The 18311-nt window shown below is 43.9% G+C and overlaps 1 protein-coding gene across 8 annotated transcripts in view; it reads left to right on the top strand.

Moving 5' to 3' along the window:
• zbtb47b (zinc finger and BTB domain containing 47b) overlaps positions 1–18311 on the top strand; it is a 270179-nt gene that overhangs the window by 246338 nt on the left and 5530 nt on the right. For all 8 annotated transcript variants that reach the window (XM_059971748.1, XM_059971746.1, XM_059971747.1 and 5 more), the window contains 2 exons: positions 3525–3640; positions 9041–9185. In XM_059971748.1, the coding sequence (XP_059827731.1) occupies positions 3525–3640; positions 9041–9185 (261 nt within the window). The remainder of the gene's footprint in view (positions 1–3524; positions 3641–9040; positions 9186–18311) is intronic.

Raw genomic sequence — 18311 nt, forward strand, 5'->3', positions numbered from 1 at the left:
GCACACTTTTACAACAGAGATGAGGAGGAATTTCTTTAGCCAGAGAATGGTGAATTTGTGGAATTTGTTGCCAAAGGCAGCTGTGGATGCCATGCCTTTATGTATATTTAAGGACGAGGTGGAGAGATTTTTGATTGATCAGAGCATGGAGGGATACGGGGAGAAGGCAGGATATTGGGGCTGAGAGGAAAATTGGATCAGCTGTGTTGAAATGGTGGGGCAGACTCAATGGGCCAAATGGCTTAATTCTGTTGCTGTATCTTATGGTGTTAATAAACTGTTGAACTTTGTGCCTCCAATTGTACAAGCACTTTGTGAGAGAAAGAGTACCTGGGCCAAACCAAGCACAAAAGTGATAAAGTAAGTGAGGGAAAAGTAGAACTTTTGATGTGGAAACCGGTGGCTAAGTGTGGGAAGTTGTTCTCCACAGCCATCTTCCAGAGGTTGGCATTCATCAGTGTTGTTTATCTTGGGTGGTTGTGCAGCTAGTTTCTGTGTAATCTTGACTTAAACACAAGATATTCTGCAGAAGCTGGAAACTCAGAGCAACACACACAAATTGCTGGAGGAATTCAGCAGGTCAGGCAACATCTATGGAGGGGAGTAATCAGATTCAGGTTTAATAACATTGGCATGTGTCATGGAATTTGTTAACTTCGTGGCAGCAGTACAATGCAATACATGATAAATATATGAAAAACAATTACGGTAAATATATATATATAATATGTAGTACAAAAGCAGAAATAGAAAAAAAGTAGTGAGATAGTGTTCATGGGTTCAATGTCCATTTAGAAATCAGATGGCAGAGGGGAAGAACTGAGTGTGTGCCTTCAGGCTTCTGTTCCTCCTCCTGATGGTAACAATGAGAAGAGAGCATGCCCTGGGTGGTGGGGGTCCTTAATGATGCATGCCATGTTTCTAAGGCACCACTCCTTGAAGATGTCTTTGATACTACAGAGGCAGGTACCCATGATGGAGCTGGCTAATTTTACTGCTCTGCAGTTGATTTCGAACTTGTGCTGTAGCCACCCATTCCCATACCAGACCGTGGTGCAGCCTGTCAGAATGCTCTCCACGGTACATCTGTAGACGTTTTTGATAAAACCAAATCTCCTCAAACTCTTAATGAAATATAATCAGTTGACATTTCAGGCCAAGATCCTTTATCAGCACTGGAAAGGAAGGGGGAAGGAGCCAGAATGAAAAGGTGGGAGGGGAACGAGTACAAGCTAAAAAGTGATAGGTGGGTAGGGGAGGGGATGAAATGGGAAAATGGGAGGTGGAAGAGGCTGAAGAAGAAGCAATCTGACAGGAGAGAACGGTGGGCCATGGAAGAAAGGGAAGAAGGAGGGATGACAGTGGAAGGTGAGAAGGGAAGGAGTAAGGAGAGAGCTGGAAAGGGAAATTAGTTCATGCCATTCCAGATGGAATCTGAGACGATGCTTCTCCAACTCCTGAGTTTGGCATCATTGTGGCAGTAGAGGAGACTATGGGCCGACGTGTCGGAACGGAGATGGGAAATGGAACTGAAATGGGTGGCCACCAGAAAATCCCGCCTTTAGAGGCAGACGGGGCAAAGGTGCTTGATGAAGTTGATCGCCTGATCTATGATAGGTCTCCCCAGCGTAAAGGAGGCTGCACTGGGAGCGCCAGATACAGATGATGTCTGTAACTGCACATTTTCAAAATTTGTCTTTGAACATTTTTGCTAGATCAAAGGTCAACCTATTCTGAAAGAGTGAACTACAAACTTCCTAATTGGAGGATGAGGACAGCACCCTGATGTAGCTAGTCAAGTCTCACAGGTCAATTCACCTGGGTTCAGTCCTCGCCCTCCGGCGCTGCCAGTGTGGAGTTGATGTCTCCTGAGTTTTCTCCGGCAGTTCTCATTCCTCACACATCCCACGGAGGTGTGGTTGGTAATTGGCCACATACAGTTATCCCTGGGTAATTCTGGGGGGAATTGATGGGAATATGGGGGCTGGTACAAATGGATGAAGCAGACAATCTGCTGCAAGAACTCAATGTGTCAAGCAGCATCTGTGGCAGGAAGGGAGCCAACTGTGTTTCAGGTCGAAACCCGGTATCAAGATTGATAGTTGGCACAGACCAAAGGACCAGTTTCTGTGGTGTATATCTGTGATGCCCTATCGAGTTAGAAACTCTGCGTTTGGGGTTGAAGCGTTTATTTTCGTCCGTACAGCAATACATGGAAAAGTGGCTGGAAAGAAAATGTCGAGGTATGGAGTGGAATGAATGAAAGGACATAGGGAGTGGTTAGGGCATCAGCAGTCACTGATCGGAGTTCAATTCCCACCACTGCCTGTAAAGAGTTTGTACGTTCTCCCCGAGGTATTGTGTGTTTTCTCGCACGTTCCAAAGGCGTATGGCTAGGGTTAGTGAGTTATCGGCACGCTATGTTGGCACCGGAAGCACAGCAACACTTGCAGGCTGCCCCAGCGCCATCGTCACTGATTTGATTTGTCACGGATGATACACTTCAAAGTCCAAAGTAAACTTTATTATCAAGATACATAGATGTCACCATATGCAACTCTGAGATTCTTTTTTTTTGCAGGCTTACTCAGTAAATCTGTAGAATGAAACCAGAAGAGAATCAGTGAAAGACTGCACCAACTTGGAAGTTCAACCAGTGTGTAAAAGACAACAAACTGTGCAAATATAAAAAGACAAATAAATAAATAAATAAATAGATAGATAGATAGATAGATAAATAATGAGCTTTGTAAACGTGAGATGAAAAGTCCTTGATAGTGAGTCCAAAGGTTGTGGGAACAGTTCAGTGATGGGGCAAGTGAATTTGAGTAATTGGTTCACGGGCCTGATGATTGATAGGTGATAACTGTTCCTGAACCTGATGGCGAGTCCTGAGGCTTCCATGCCGTCTTCCTGATGGCAGCAGCCAGAAGAGAGCATGTCCTGAGTGCTGGGGGTCCCTAATGATGATGCTGCTTTCCTGTGACAGTGTTTCAAGTAGATGTGTGCAGTGCTGGGGTGTGCTTTACCTGTGATGGACTGGGCCATACCCACTATTTTAGTAGGATTTTCCATTCAAGGGCATTGGTGTTTTCATACAGGCTGTGATGCAGCCCGTCAGTATACTTTTCACCACACATCTATAAAAGTTTGTCAAAATATCAACATATGAGAAATAAAGCTAATCTTATTAATCTGATTAGACTTTCAAAATCCAGTTCATCTTTTTTTGGAATCAGAATGCAGTTTATTAACACTGATAAATGTCATGAAATCTGTTGATTTGCATGCAAGATGTAATAAAAATCACTATATGTTACAATAAGATAGATATATTAAATAAAAGTGCAGAAGGACAGCAAAGTCATGAGATAGTGTTCGTGGACTTTCAGAAGCAGTAATAGCTTCACTTCACAGATCTTCAGTGTCACTCGTGTCTTTGAGCTTCCTGAGGTTATGAAAGCTGCAGTAGAATTTCAAATTCCTGATTACGTCATTCCTGTTACTATTTGTTTTTGTTTCAGCTCACACGAAGGACATGCCATTCACCTGCGAGACATGTGGGAAGTCGTTTAAACGCAGCATGTCACTAAAAGTCCACTCTCTGCAGCATTCAGGGGAGAAACCTTTCAAATGTGAGGTGAGTGTCACCTTAGATTGATAAATCCACTCTGAACCCTCACACTATTCTGCAAAATGTATATGTACTTTTTCAGAATGAGTCTAACTTAAACATTGTTTAATAATCCATTTCAAACGACTTCCTGTGAATCCTGAGTAGCAATTTTCACTGTTATTACTCCTTAAAATACTTTTCATCACGTTTTAATGTTACTTCTGTGGTCCCAATGTCAACGGGAAATATTTATGGAAGTGCTGGGTTATATCATGATACAACTCTGACCAGGTCCATTGGACTGAGATTAAGGAGTCATAGATGCTACACGCAGGAAGAAAAGCAGAGCTGGTGGAAGCCCAACCAGTTACAGCACCTATAAAAAGTATTCACCCCTCCCCCCCACACAGAAATTTTCATGTTTTATTGTTTTACAACATTGAATCACAGTGGATTTATTTTGGCTTTTTGACATCAACAGAAAAAGACTCTTTCGTGTCAAAGTGAAACAGATCTCTACAAAGTGATCTAAGTTAATTACAAATATAAAACACAAAATAATTGATGCAGAAGTATTCATCCCCTTTAATATGACACACTAAATCATCACTGGTGCAGCCAATTGGTTTTAGAAGTCATGTAAATGGGGATCACCATGTGCAGTCAAGGTGTTTCATTTGATTGTGGTAAAGATACACCTGTATCTGGAAGGTCCAACTGCTGTTGAGTCAGTGTCCCGGCAAAAACTACACCATGAAGACAAATCCAAGAACACTCCAAGCAACTCCACAAAAAGGTTATTGAAAAGCACAAGTCAGGTGATGGATACAAGAATATTTCCAAGTCACCGAATATCCCTTGGAGTACAGTTAAGTCAATCATCAAGAAATGGAAAGAATATGGCACAGCTGTAAATCTGCCCTGAGCAGGTCATCCTCAAAAACTGAGTGACTGTGCAAGAAGGGAATTACTGAGAGAGGCCACCAAGAGACTTATGACAACTCTGGAGGAATTACAAGCTTCAATGGCTAAGATAGGAGAGACTGTGTATACAGTATCTGTTGCCCGGGTGCTTCACCAGTCACAGTTTTATGGGGAGGGGCAAAGAGAAAGCCACTGTTGAAAAAAACTCCCATGAAATCTCAGCTAGAGTTTGCCAGAAGGCAGGCGGGAGATTCTGAAGTCAGCTGGAAGAAGGTTCTAAGGTCTGATGAAACCAAAGTTGATTTTTTTGGCCATCAGACTAAACGCTATGTTTGGCATAAGCCAGACACCACACACCACACATCATCAAAAACACACCACCCCTACTGTGAAGCATGGTGGTGTCTGCATCATGCTATGGGGGGTGCTTCATTGCAGCAGGCCTCTGGAGCCTTGTGAAGGCAGCAAAATACAGGGAAATCCTGATGCAGTCTGTAAGAGAATTTCAACTTGGGAGAAGATTTGTTTTCCAGCAAGGCAATGACCTCTAGCATAAAGTCAAAGCTACACAGGAATGGCTTAAAAACAACAAAGTTAATGTCCTGGAGTGGCCAAGTCAGAGTCCAGACCTCAATCCAATTGAGAATTGTGGCTGGACTTGAAAAGGGCTGTTCACTCACAAATCCCATACAATCTGAGCAGTTTTGTAAAGAAGAATGGGGGAAAATTACCGTACTCAGATGTGCAAAGCTGATGGAGACCTATCCACACAGACTCAAGGCTGTAATTGCTGTCAAAGGTGCATCTACTAAATACTGACTTGAAGGGGCTGAGTAATTATGCAATCAATTATTTTGTGTTTAATAATTGTAATAAATTTAGACAAATTTACAGAAATTTATTTTCACTTTGACACAAAGGAGTCTTTTCTGTTGATCAGTGTCAAAAAGCCAAATGAAATCCATTGTGATTACTTCTTATAGGCATTCTCTCTCTCTCTCTCTCTCTCTCTCTCTCTCTCTCTCTCTCTCTCTCTCTCTCTCTCTCTCTCTCTCTCCCTCTCTCCCTCTCTCCCTCTCCCCCTCTCCCCCTCTCCCCCTCTCCCCCTCTCCCCCTCTCCCCCTCTCCCCCTCTCCCCCTCTCCCCCTCTCCCCCTCTCCCCCTCTCCCCCTCTCCTCCACCTCTCTCTCTCTCCCCCCTCCCCCCTCTCTCTGTCCCCCCCTCTCTTCCCCCCCCCCAAAGTGTGAGGAGCATGCCATGTGGAAAGTAAAGCTATTAGAATTAAAGCTGGTTCCAGTCAGCTTTATTGTTCTACTATAATTCCATCCCAACGTGTCTCTTTCATAATTAGAAAGTGTGCCCCTATTAGTTTCAATAATTATGCCCCTTCGTATTAGCTAGTTTCATGCTGGGAGGGGAGCGGGGAGTCCTTCTATGCTTCTTGTCATCTTGTACACCTCTGTCAAATTGCCTCTCACCCTCCGTTGCTCCAAAGATAAAAGTCCTAACTCACGCCCTCTAAATTAGACATGCTCTCTAATTCAGGCAGCATCCTGGTAAATCTCCTCTGCGCTGAGGTGACTGGGGCTGAACACAATATACCAACTGTGGTCTAACCTAGTTTTTACAGAACTGCAAGATTACTTTGTGGCTTTTAAACTGAATCCACCAACTAATGAAGGCCAAAACTGCCTACGCCACCTTAACCACCTGATCAACCTGCTCGCCAACTTTGAGGGATCCACCCCAACATCCCTCTGTTCCTCTACACTGCTAAGAATCCTGTCTTTAAACCCTGTATTCTGCCTTCAAGTTTGCTATGGGGAATAAAGTCCTAACCTACTCAACTTTTCCCTGTTACTCAGGTCTTCAAGTCCTTGTAACATCCTTCTGACTTTCTGTGCATTCTTCCAGTCTTATGAATATCTTTCCTGTAGCAAACTGACCAGAACTGCACACACTACTCCAAATTTGGCCTTGCCCAACATCAACGTATCATCCCAACTCCTGTACTGTTGGAATTTCTGCAGGTTTCCCAAGTTTAATTCCTTCCACCACACTCCACACCCAACCCTCTATCATGGGTTGACCTAAAATTGTGTCTTCCTCTGAGCCAAATGTAGATTTACATTGACCATTGTTGATGAAGAACTCTGACTTATTGGAAATTCTGGTTATCAAGAAGTGTATCAATGTTCAGTCAGATAATCTGCTCCAGGTAGGAGTCCTATTCCTCTTCAGATCCTTCTCTGTGCTGTGATCTAGTAGTTCAAGTGTACCAGTCCGTTGCAGTTGGACTGGGACATTTCACTGGGCAAGAACTCTGAGCCAGTCAAATACTAACAGATTGTTACACTGGGATTTGCATGCTTCATTCCCCACACAGCCAAGGCACTTAAAGTTTTAGTGGAATGAAACTGAAATTCGAGAAATACTCGAGACAAAGCACACAGAGAGACAGATGTTTCCGGTCGATGCTGCCTAGTGCACTGAGTATTTCCAACTTTGTTCTTGATTTCTGAAGCTTGTCAAGATGGAACTAGACTTCTTAACTTTGAATAAAGGGCATTAAGGCTAACATTTGTGAGAGTAAACTGTATTGAAAATAAATCCTGGGAGATATTGATGTTTGTTATTTAAAGAATACTAAGCGTGCATTTGATGACTTGCTTCTCATAAGAACTTCCAGCTGAAGAAGAGAGTGCTGTATCAATCCTTCACTTGCTTTTAATTTGACGCTGCTGTAGAACTTTCAAATTTGCATACCATTTCCTTTGTCTGAAGAATGCTGGTCCCCAGTGTTCCAGTGCAGACTTGTTGCCCTCCTGCTTCCTCTCTGTGTAAACACTCCATGCCACCCCCCGCACTGGGAAAATGTTCATCAATATGCTCAGGCAATGTTCTAAATAGCCCCATCTTCCAATCAGTAGGTAACTAGTTGGTATGTTTTGGCTATCTTTGCTACAAACTTTGATTCATTTTCTGGGGTGATCTCCACTGTAGTACCCTTAGATCATTCAAAATCTTCATTCCTTATGGTGGCAGTCTTGTTCAGGCACCTAGAGGGTTGATGCAAGTAACCTTGGATTATCTTGTCACGTTGCAGCAGCTCCCAGTAATCAGAGTTTGTTGGGATCGCTGTAGTCACAGAGCACTTCAGGTTTCGAAACAGACCCTTCAGCCCTGATCAATGCCGAACAGTTATCTGTCTAATCACATCGACTCATACCTCCATGCCCAACCCCCTCCCCCCCACACTCATGTACTTTTCCAGTGTTGCAATTGTTCCACCCTCTGTGAAAAGATCCCCCTCAGGTTCCCCTTAAATATTTCACCTTTCACCCTTAACCTATGACCTATAGTACTAGTCTCATTGAACATCAGTGGAAAAAGCCTGCTGGCATTTATCCTATACATATGCCACTCATAATTTTGTATATCTCTATCAAATCTCCCCTCATTCTCCTACACTCCTCATTCAACATTTCCCTCGAACTCGTGCCCTCAGATCCTGGCAACACCCTCACACGTTCAGATGGAGTCCCTGGGCACAAACAACAGCACTCTGCCCATACCTCCCCTCCCACACGATCCCCACATCCACCCAGCTCCACTGAACCTAAATTCTTTACTCCCACTGCCCACCAAGGACTGAATCTGGCCACTGTGCAGTGGTAGTTTGGGATTTTGTTTTGAGGAGCTTCAGTAGGGAAAGGGTTTATGGAGAGATGGAGGAAAGGCAAAAATTATCTTTCTTCCAGGGTGCTTATGGCTTTGCTTGTAGACCTCACATCAGTTTACACTGATTTGAGCGTGCACTGGTGCATACTTCATTTGGTTGTTGTGCAGCTGTTAACAGACACACAAAAGCAGATATTCGGGTCTCCCCAAGGCCAGCATCATCTTGTGACATGCAGAAATGAGAGAAGAGTCCTGATTGAAAACCTCTAGAATGTGCACATCTTCTTTAACCCATCATGCCCTACTGGGACATAGGCCTCCATCAACAGCTCACCTGAGTCCTCTGTCCTGGACCAGTCTTTCAAGCTGTCCCCAGGTGTAACCCAGCTTTGAAGACTCTTCCTCTCCCAGGGATGAGGACTTTAGAGCTTCTGTTGGAGTTTCTATAGCATTGAGATTTTATGGGATAGAATTGCCAGCCCAATGCCCAACCCTGTCCTTCTGCAGCCGTGTTTGGGACTATCTACGGCAGTTAGATAGACTCATGGATGATAGAAAAATGGAGAGCTTTGTAAGAGGGAACAGTAGATTGATCTTAGAGTAGGTGAAAAGATCGGCGCAACATTGTGGGCTGAAGGGCCTGTACTGTGCTGTAATGTTCTATGTGCTATGTTTTATCAATCATATACCATTGGTGGATATTAGAAATCATCCAATTTTGTATAAAAGACCTATTGGGAGTTGGGCTGTACATGTCTTTACTCTTTCTGTAAGGAGCTGCACTAATCCTACCTTTCACACTTGTGTCTCAATCATTAGAACTGCAATGAAAGATTCCAGTACAAGTATCAGTTGCGCTCTCATATGAGCATCCACATCGGACACAAGCAGTTCATGTGTCAATGGTGCGGGAAGGATTTTAACATGAAGCAGTATTTCGATGAGCATATGAAGACGCACACTGGTACGGACATTTTTACTTTGTCGATCAAACGCATGTAGAGTTTGGTGTTCAAAGCGCAAACGTGGTCTTTCTGATCTCTGAGGATGGTGATGGTGTATCAGCGCCAGTTTTGTTGTGGGGTGTGGAAGAACACTTTAAACGTTTTTCTCTTTCCTGTCATTCTCAGAGAATAAAGGGCTGATTTGCCGGTTACTTTACTGCTTCACTACAACAGTTTTTTCTGTGTGTGGGTGTGCGTGCATGTGTATGTGTGTGCATGCGCACATGTTCTCCATCTCTCATACCCTTCCTCAACACTAATCATCTACAAATAAACCCTGTCAATGCAGTATCCAACTCAAGTTCCCATTCTTTGCCTTGGAACTATATAGAAACGTCATCTCATCAATAGTTCTTGCTGGTTTTTATTTTTTTCTAAAAATGTTTCGTTGAGATACCACACAGAATAAGCCCTTCTGGATGTTCAAGCTGCACTGCTCAGCAATCGTCTGATTTAATCCTAGTCTAATCACAGGGCAATCTACAGGGACTGTGAGAGGAAACCTTAAAGAAGGCAGATGCAATGTTGGCATTTATTTCAAAGGGAATAGAATATAAAAGCAAGGAGATAATGCTGGGTCTTTATAAGATACTAGTCAGGCCGCACTTGGAGTATTATCAACAATTTTGGGCCCTGTATCTCAGAAAGGATGTGTTGTCATTGAAGAGAGTCCAGAGGAGGTTCATGAGGATTATTCCAGGATTGAAGGGGTTAATGTGAGGAGCATTTGGCAGTTTTGGGCCTGTGCTCACTGGAATTTAGAATAATGTGGGGGAATCTCATTGAAACCTACCAGATGTTGAAAGGACTAGATAGGGTGGATGTGGAGAGGATGTTTTCTGTGGTGAGGATATCCAGAACCAGAGGGCACAGCCTCAAAATTGAGGGGTGACCCTTTAGAACAGAGGTATAGAGAGATTTTTTTTAGCCAGAGAGTGGTGAATCTTCGGAATGCTCTGCCACAGACTGCGATGGAGGCCAAGTCGATGGGTATATTTAAGGCAGAATTTGATCATTTTCTGATCGGTCAGGGCATCAAAGGATATGATGAGAAGGTGGGTGTATGGGGTTGAGTGGGATCCAGGATCAACCATGATGGAATGGCGAAGCAGGCTCGATGGGCTGAGTGGCCTAATTCTGCTCCTATGTCTTGTGGTCTAAACCAGAGCACCTGAAGGAAATCCACGTAGTCATGGGGAGAAGGTACATATTCCTTACAGGCAATGGCAGGAATTGAGCACAAGTCATCAGTACTGTAAAACGCCGTGCTTACCTCTACACTACCCTGGTTCTTGCACATCAGAGGGCAGGTTCCAGGATAGCACGAGGGAACAAGATTCCTGGATGAATTTAGTTCATTTTAGAGTATGGAACCAGACCCCTCAGCCCAACTTGTCCATGGAGACTGTGTAGCCCCGATAGCTAGTTCCTTCTGTCTGTGTTTGGCCCTCTTAACCCCTCCCAAACTACTCGATCTGAGGAGAAGAATTGAGGCAGATTCTTGCAATCTGACTAGATATTCACAAGCTGCTCAGGTAAAACCACAGATTAGGAATCAAACCTGCAATTTCTGGTCTAAACAGTGTACATAGCTCCACGTGAGGCAATACCTGTCTCTGTTTATCTACTGATAGAATCATAGGGCAGTACTGCACAGAACAGGCCCTTCATCTCAGGACAGGTTGAATAGGTGAGGAGAATGTGGAGAGATTTGTTAGAGGTATATAAAATTATGAGGGATATAGATAGGGTAAGTATAAGCAGGTTTTTTCCACTGTGGTTGGGTGAAACTTGAATTAGAGGTCATCAGTTAAGGGTGAATAAGGGGAACTTGAGGGGTATCTATTTCACTTGGAGGGTACTGAGAACGTGGAATGAGCTGCCAGTGGAAGTGGGTTTGATTTCAACACTTAAGAGAAATTTGGATAGGTACATGGATGGGAGGGGTATGGTCCAGGTGCAGGTCGATGAGACTGGACAGAATAATAGCTCAGCCTGACTAGATGGGCCGAATGGCCTGTCTCTGGGCTGTCATGTTCTGTGACTCTAATCACCTATAAAGTTTTCTATCAATCCCTTAATATCCAGGTTAATAAGGGACAGCATGGTAATGTAGCGGTTAGCACAACACTTTACAGTACCAGCAATCCAGATTCAATTCCCGCTGCTGCCTGTAAGGAGTTTGTACATTCTCCCCATGACTGTGTGGGTTTCCTCTAGGTGCTCCGGTTTCCTCCTACAATCCAAAGACAAACTGATTGGTAGGTTAATCAGTCATTGTAAATTGTCGTGTGATTAGGCTAGTCTGTCAATCGGGGGTTGCTGGGCTGCACGATTTGAAGGGCCTACACGGCACTGTATCTCAATAAATACATAAATTTATGTAAACTGTGACTGACATTTCATCAGACATTACCTGGCTACCTGAGAGTATTTATTTTTGCACTTTCAGTTCTTTTTCCCTCTTCCACCTTTTCTAATGAGTTACGATTTAGAAAATTAGAGGGAGGATATTGTGGGGAGGAGAAATTACTGTGACACAAGGGCAGGAGCATACTGATGTAAGCATGCGCCTGCATATGGGATTGAGAAGAAGAGCTTGTAAAAAGATGGAATTGAAAGCTATAATCACAGGGTATTCTGCAGATGCTGGAAATCCAGAGCAAAAACCACACACACAGACATTTAGACATCTGGAAGAATTCAGCAGGACAGGCAGCATCCATGGAAATGAATAAGTACTCAATGTTTTGGGGCAAGACCCTTTATGAGGATTTTTGAAGGGACTCGATGCGAAAAGTCAAGTGTTTATTTATTTCCATAGTTGCTGCCTGACCTGCAGAATTGAAAGCTGTCAACTTAAATTTTAGCAGCATTCTTAACAAGTTAAAGGAATTGAGGGCCTGGATGTATATGATCTGAGAACCATTTCAAGGGCGTGGTTACAAGGTGCTGAAAGGTTAGAACTCCTAATTCCAGGACATTAGATGTTTAGGAAGGACAAGCAGAAAAATAATTAGCAACATTAACGAAGGAGAAGATCAGTGCACAATAGGTCAACAGATCAAGATGTAGAATGGGTTTGAATAGAAGTAAGAAGATGAGAAGGGCAACACACACAAAATGCTGAAGGAACTCAGCAGGTCAGGTAGCGTCTAGAAAAGAGTACAGTTGGCGTTTCAGGCCAATAGGTTTATCAGTGATAATTAAGGTGATTAGGGAAACATTATCTTACCCTTCAGACGTCTAGTACTTCACCTGTGGTTAAAGATGGTGCAAAATCTATCAGTCCCCGCAATCCCTTATTTCCTTGCTGTGTATTTCATTAGACCAGGTGTTCCCCACCTGGAGTCCACACGCCCCTCGGTTAATGATATGGGTCCATGCCAATGAAAAGAGTTGGGAACCCCTGCATTAGACTCTGGAGATTTGTTTGCCTTCATGTACATAATTATCTCTAACACTTCCTCTTTGATGCATACATAATCCAGACCATTGGCGTACAACTATCCTAATTGTCCGTTCTCTCATCCTTCTCCCTGGTGGAGCACTGATGGGAAGGATTCATTCAGGACTCTGCCCATCCCCAAGCTCCACACAAAGAATTCCCTTCTCACCACTGAGGGGGCATACTCCTTTCATTGCTTCCCTCTAATAGATTTCTAAAAGCGTTAGAAATCTGCGTGCAGTTTTGGTCTCCAAATTTGAGGAAGGACATTCTTGCTATTGAGGGAGTGCAGCGTAGATTCACGCATTTGATTCCCGGGATGGCAGGACTGTCATATGCTGAAAGATTGAAGCAACTGGGCCTGTATACACGGGAATTTAGAAAGATGAGAGGGGATCTGATTGAAACATATAAGATTGTTAAGGGATTGGACACACTGGAGGCAGGAAACATGTTCCGGATGTTGGGGGAGTCCAGAACCAGAGGCCACAGTTTAAGAATAAGGGGTAGGCCATTTAGAGCGGAGTTGAGGAAAAACTTTTTCACCCAGAGAGTTGTGGATCTGTGGAATGCCTCAGAACGCAGTGGAGGCCAATTCTCTGGATTCTTTCAAGAAAGAGATAGAGCTCTTCAAGATAGTGGAGTCAAGGGATATGGGGAGAAGGCAGGAACAGGGTACTGATTGTGGATGATCAGCTATTTTCACAGTGAATGGTGGTGCTGGCTCAAAGGGCCAAATGGCCTACTCCTGCACCTATTGTCTATTGTTAGGAAATTCAGCATCTGAATTTGCACATTACAAAAGTAGGTGAGAAAACAAGAAGTCACCTCGCCCAAAAAAGTATGCAAGTTCGTGATACCCAGAGAGTGATGTCACAAGTAGAGTGGTGAAGAAGACTTTTAGCATGCAGGCCTTCGTCAGCCAGGGCATTGTTTTGAAGTTGAGATGGTATGTCTCATTTGTTCAGACTACTGGTTAATTGTGTTGGGTTTTGGTCACCCTGCTCGGGGAAAGACGTCACTAAGCTGAAAAGCGATTTAATAGGATCTTGGACAGGCAACTTTTTCACCCAGAGGGTGATCGATACATGGAATGAGCTGCCAGAGGAAGTGGTTGGGACAGATACATGAACATTTAAAAGACTTGGACGGGGCATGGATAAGAGAAGGTTCAGAGGGACAGGGGGCCATACGCATGCAAGTGGGACTAGCTTAGAAAGGAATTTTAGTTGATGTGGACCAATTAGGGCAAAGGACCCATTTCTGTGCTCAGTGACTCTATGTGAAAGTTCAAAAAGTAATTGGCAAATGGAGGAGAGTGTGGGTGAACATGAGGCCTCCCACTAAAGTCTGAGGTATACAGGGAAAACAGGAAGGGCACCAGTACAGTCCCCTGTGGGGCCCCATTGCTGTTCATAGCCATGTCTGACACACAGCTGTGAAGCCACACAAGAGAGGACGTCCAGGGAAGAAGGAACTCTCCACTTGTGCCGTGCTATCACAGAGCTGGAGGTACAGAAGCCTGAGATGAACACCACCAAGATCAAAAACAGCTACTTCCCTTCAACCTATTCAGTTCTTGAACCCACTGGCAAAAACTTAATACTATAGATTGGTAACACTATCTAACCACTTGGCACATCAGTGGACTTCAGTTTTTTTGGTTGTTATTGTATTTTCTTGCAGAACATCGTATATAATTTGTTTAATTTATATTTTCTCAAGAGTGTTGCTTACCTGATGCTCTGTGCCTGTGAAGTTGCTGCAAGGAAGTTTATCATTGCACCTGTACACACATGGACTTGTGCATTTGGCAATTAACTTCTGAGAACCTTGATTTTACTGGTTGCTTTCCTGAGGCATTGGGAAGTGGCTATTAGCAGCGAGGCTGGTTTTCATATACTTACCCCTGTTTCTACTTATCCTTTTCATACATTTGGTCCTCGCCCTCCCTAGCATATCGGATTGTTGAGCAGCTCTGCTGGTTGTTGAACCATTAGGAGTTCATCATCAGCAACAAAGTCTTTTTCCTTGAAAACTTTCTGGAAACACTTGCACAATTATTAAATGTGGTTTAAAAAAAATACTGGCTGCTTGCCTCCTGTAGCTCTCCTTGGCTTGAACATGCATGCTGAAGGGCCATTTTGGTGGTAATTCAATACACTGATGACGCAAGTTGTACTGAGTGCACAATACCCAAACTAAGGCTACTTAGCTCAGTTGATTGTAACAATCTGCATTCAGTATGTATCAGGAGTTCTGTAAAATGTGTCTATTATTTCTATGTGAAGCTCTTCATTATTTTCCACCATAAAACATAAGAATAGAATTAGGCCATTCGGCCCATTGAGTCTGCTCCACTATTCCATCATGGCTGATTCATTATTCTTTCCAACCCCATTCTCCTGCCTTCTCCCTGTAACCTTTTGACACCCTTGCTAATCAACCTCTGTTTTAAATATACCTAATGACTTGGCCTTCACAGCCTCCGGTAGCATTGAGTTCCACAGATTCACCACCCTCTGGCTAAAGAAATTCCTCATCTCTGTTCTAAATGGACACATCTCTGTGTTCTGATGTTGTCCCCTCTGGCCTTAGGCTCCCATGTCCGCTCTATGTAGGCCTTTCAATATTCAATTGGTTTCAGTGAATTCATAGTGGTTATGTGCTTTGACAGGAAAAGTACGATTATCTCATCGGCCTCCAATTTCTGTATTTGTTACCCTTCCCTGAGCTCTCATCTTTGTCTGAATGGCTGCTGAACAGATTGTCTGAATCACAGGCTATTTAACCAATGAACCCACAGTGAAGAGCAATTTCCAGTAATACAGTGTAGATCAGGGGACCTTCACTCTGTTTGCCACAAAAGGTGGGATTTCCCAGTGGCCACCTATTTCAATTCAACTTCCCATTCCAAATTGGCCTCCTCCTCTGCCATGATGAGGCCACTCTCAGATTGGAGGAGCGACACCTCGTATTCCGTCTAAATAACCTTCAACTTGATGGCACGAACATTGACTTTTCAACTCCCCCTCTTCCCCCCCCCCCCCACCTTCTCTCTTTGTCCATTCCCCAGTCTGGCTTCCTTCTCATCACTTCTCACCTGCCCAACATCTCCCTCTGGTGCTCTTTCTTCCATGGTCCACTGCCCTCTCCTCTTAAAGTCCTTCAGCCCTTTACCTGTTCCACCTATCAACTCCTAGCTTCTTACTTCATTCCTCCCTCCAAGACTGATGAAGGATTTCCACTCTAAACATTGACTATTTATTCCTCTCCATAGGTGCTGCCTGGCTTGCTGAGATCCTCCAGCATTTTGTCAGTGTTAATAAGAATTTAGAAGTTTGTGTGTGTGTGTGAGAGAGAGATGTGGGCATCACTGACATTGTCGGTATTCCACTCTTCTTGCCGGCCCTTGAGAAAGTGATACTCAGCTGCCACCAGGAGCTGTTGGATGAGGGTAGTTGTGTCAGGTAGATTTAGTCTTGATTATGAGGGAATAGGTAAAGTGCTTCCTGGTCAAGATAATTTAGACTTGTAAGGGTATTTTGAGTTCTCACATGTCTGCTGCCCTCGTCCTCCCCTGTGGGAGAAGTTGTGGATATGGCGGGATTTGTTTGAACTGCCGAATGGATTAACTGCCACGTCTTCTGTTGGTGTACACTTCAGCCAGAGTCCATACGATCATAGGGGCCAAATTAGGCCATTCAGCCCGTCAAGTCTGCTCCTCCATTCCATCAGGGTTAATTTATTATCCCTCTCAACCCCATTGTCCTGCCTTCTCCCTGCAACAGTCCTGTTGTGCAGGAGGGAACGGATCAAAGGGAAGCTCCAGATGGAAGAGCAGATTGACATATTTATCTTTTTTATTGAAACATAGATAATGGGGACAAGAGTAGAGAATTTTCTCCCATGCAGTATGATCCTTGGTGATCATCGCAATTCTGTATCCTGTCTCCAACTATCCCCCATCTTCATTGATTGCATCCCCCCCCCCCCCCCCCCCCGTGGCACAGCAGCATAATGGCGCATTGCTTCGCAGCGCCTGCTTTCACTGATCGGGGGTCTGGAAGGAGCTTGTACATTCTTCCCGTGACCGAGTGGGTGCTCCCCTGGCTTCCTCCCACATTCCAAAGACGTACAGTTAGGGTTAGTAAGTTGTGGGCACACTATGTTGGCCCTGGGAGCATGGCAACACTTGCAGCTACACCCAGCACATCCTCACAAGCTTGATTTGATATTTTTCACTCAATGTTTTGATGGACGCATGTCAAGTTACAGCTAAGCTAACTTCTTGAATGTATTTAAGTTCAAGGACAGCTTCTATCCCACTGTTTATGGATTGTTGAATGGATCACTTGGACTCTCAATCTATCTCATAATGATGTTGCACTTTGTCATTTACCTGCCCTGCACTTTTTCAGTAGCTTTTACACTTTATACAGATCAGATCAGTACACAGTGCATTGAGCTAGAATACAGTAAAACAATAACAATGCAGAATAAACAGTGTGCAAGGCAAGTTTTTCACTGTGTCTCGGTACATGTGACAATAATAATTAGCAGCAAAAAGCAAGCTGCTAGAGGAACTCAGCGAGTCAGGCAGCATCCCTGGAGGGAGATGGACAATGTCGCCAGCATCAAGGACCTCTTCAAAAGGCGATGACTCAAAAAGGCAGCATCCGTCATTAAGGTCCCCCATCGCCCAGCAAGGAAGGAGATACATGAGCCTGAAGACACACACTCAACACTTTAGGAACAGCTTCTTCCCCTCTGCCATCAGATTTCCAAATGGGCAATGAATCTATGAACACACCAGCCATAAATGTTTTGCTCTCTTTCTGCACTACTTATTCAATTTAATTTTTAAAAACATATTTCTTATTGTAATTTATTGTTCATTATGTGCTGTGTCATATGATATGGGCATTCATGGCCTTTCCATGATTGTTCTTGGCAAGTTTTTCCACGGAAGCAGTTTGCCATTGCCTTCATCTGGGCAGTGTCTTTACAAGACACTGAAAAGCTGTCTGTTTCCCTCCTCAGATGCTGCCCAACCTGCTGAGTTCCTCCTGTAGCTTAACATCTTTGTTGATCCAGATTCAACCATTTGCACTTTGTGCCTCTACTTAATCATTTTGGCTTGCCGACAAAGCTGCTTGTTGATAATTGGGCTTGTCTGTACTGTTTGACATAGTTCCAACATTCCATTGGGAACCTCATGCTTCCCACTGCTGTTAGCCAAATAAGTCCTCTCACCAGAGGTGGTGCTGCCCGCTGTTGGGCAAACATAGCTCAGGCACTTTTGGGACTTGTTCATAAAGACTGGACTTGAGGGCTTTTTAAAGATATCTGGTGTGATTTTTCAGGAAAACAAAGTTGGAGCCAAGAGGGAATGTTATGTGAGATCAGTTGGATACCTCTTCCAAGAGCTATGATTCAAACAATGTATTCAAAATGCTTGGCTTGGTCAGGCAGCATCTATGGAGGGAAACAAACAGTCAATATTTCGGGCTGAGATCCATCAGCACTGTCCACTTCCATCCATAGATGCTGCCTGACCCACTGAGTGCCTGCAGCATTTTGTGTGTGTTGCTCCAGATTTCCAGCATCTGCAGAATCTCCTGTGGCAGTCGCTAAC

The sequence above is a fragment of the Hypanus sabinus genome, chromosome 6 (genome assembly GCF_030144855.1).
Source record: "Hypanus sabinus isolate sHypSab1 chromosome 6, sHypSab1.hap1, whole genome shotgun sequence".
Taxonomy (NCBI): Eukaryota; Metazoa; Chordata; class Chondrichthyes; order Myliobatiformes; family Dasyatidae; genus Hypanus; species Hypanus sabinus.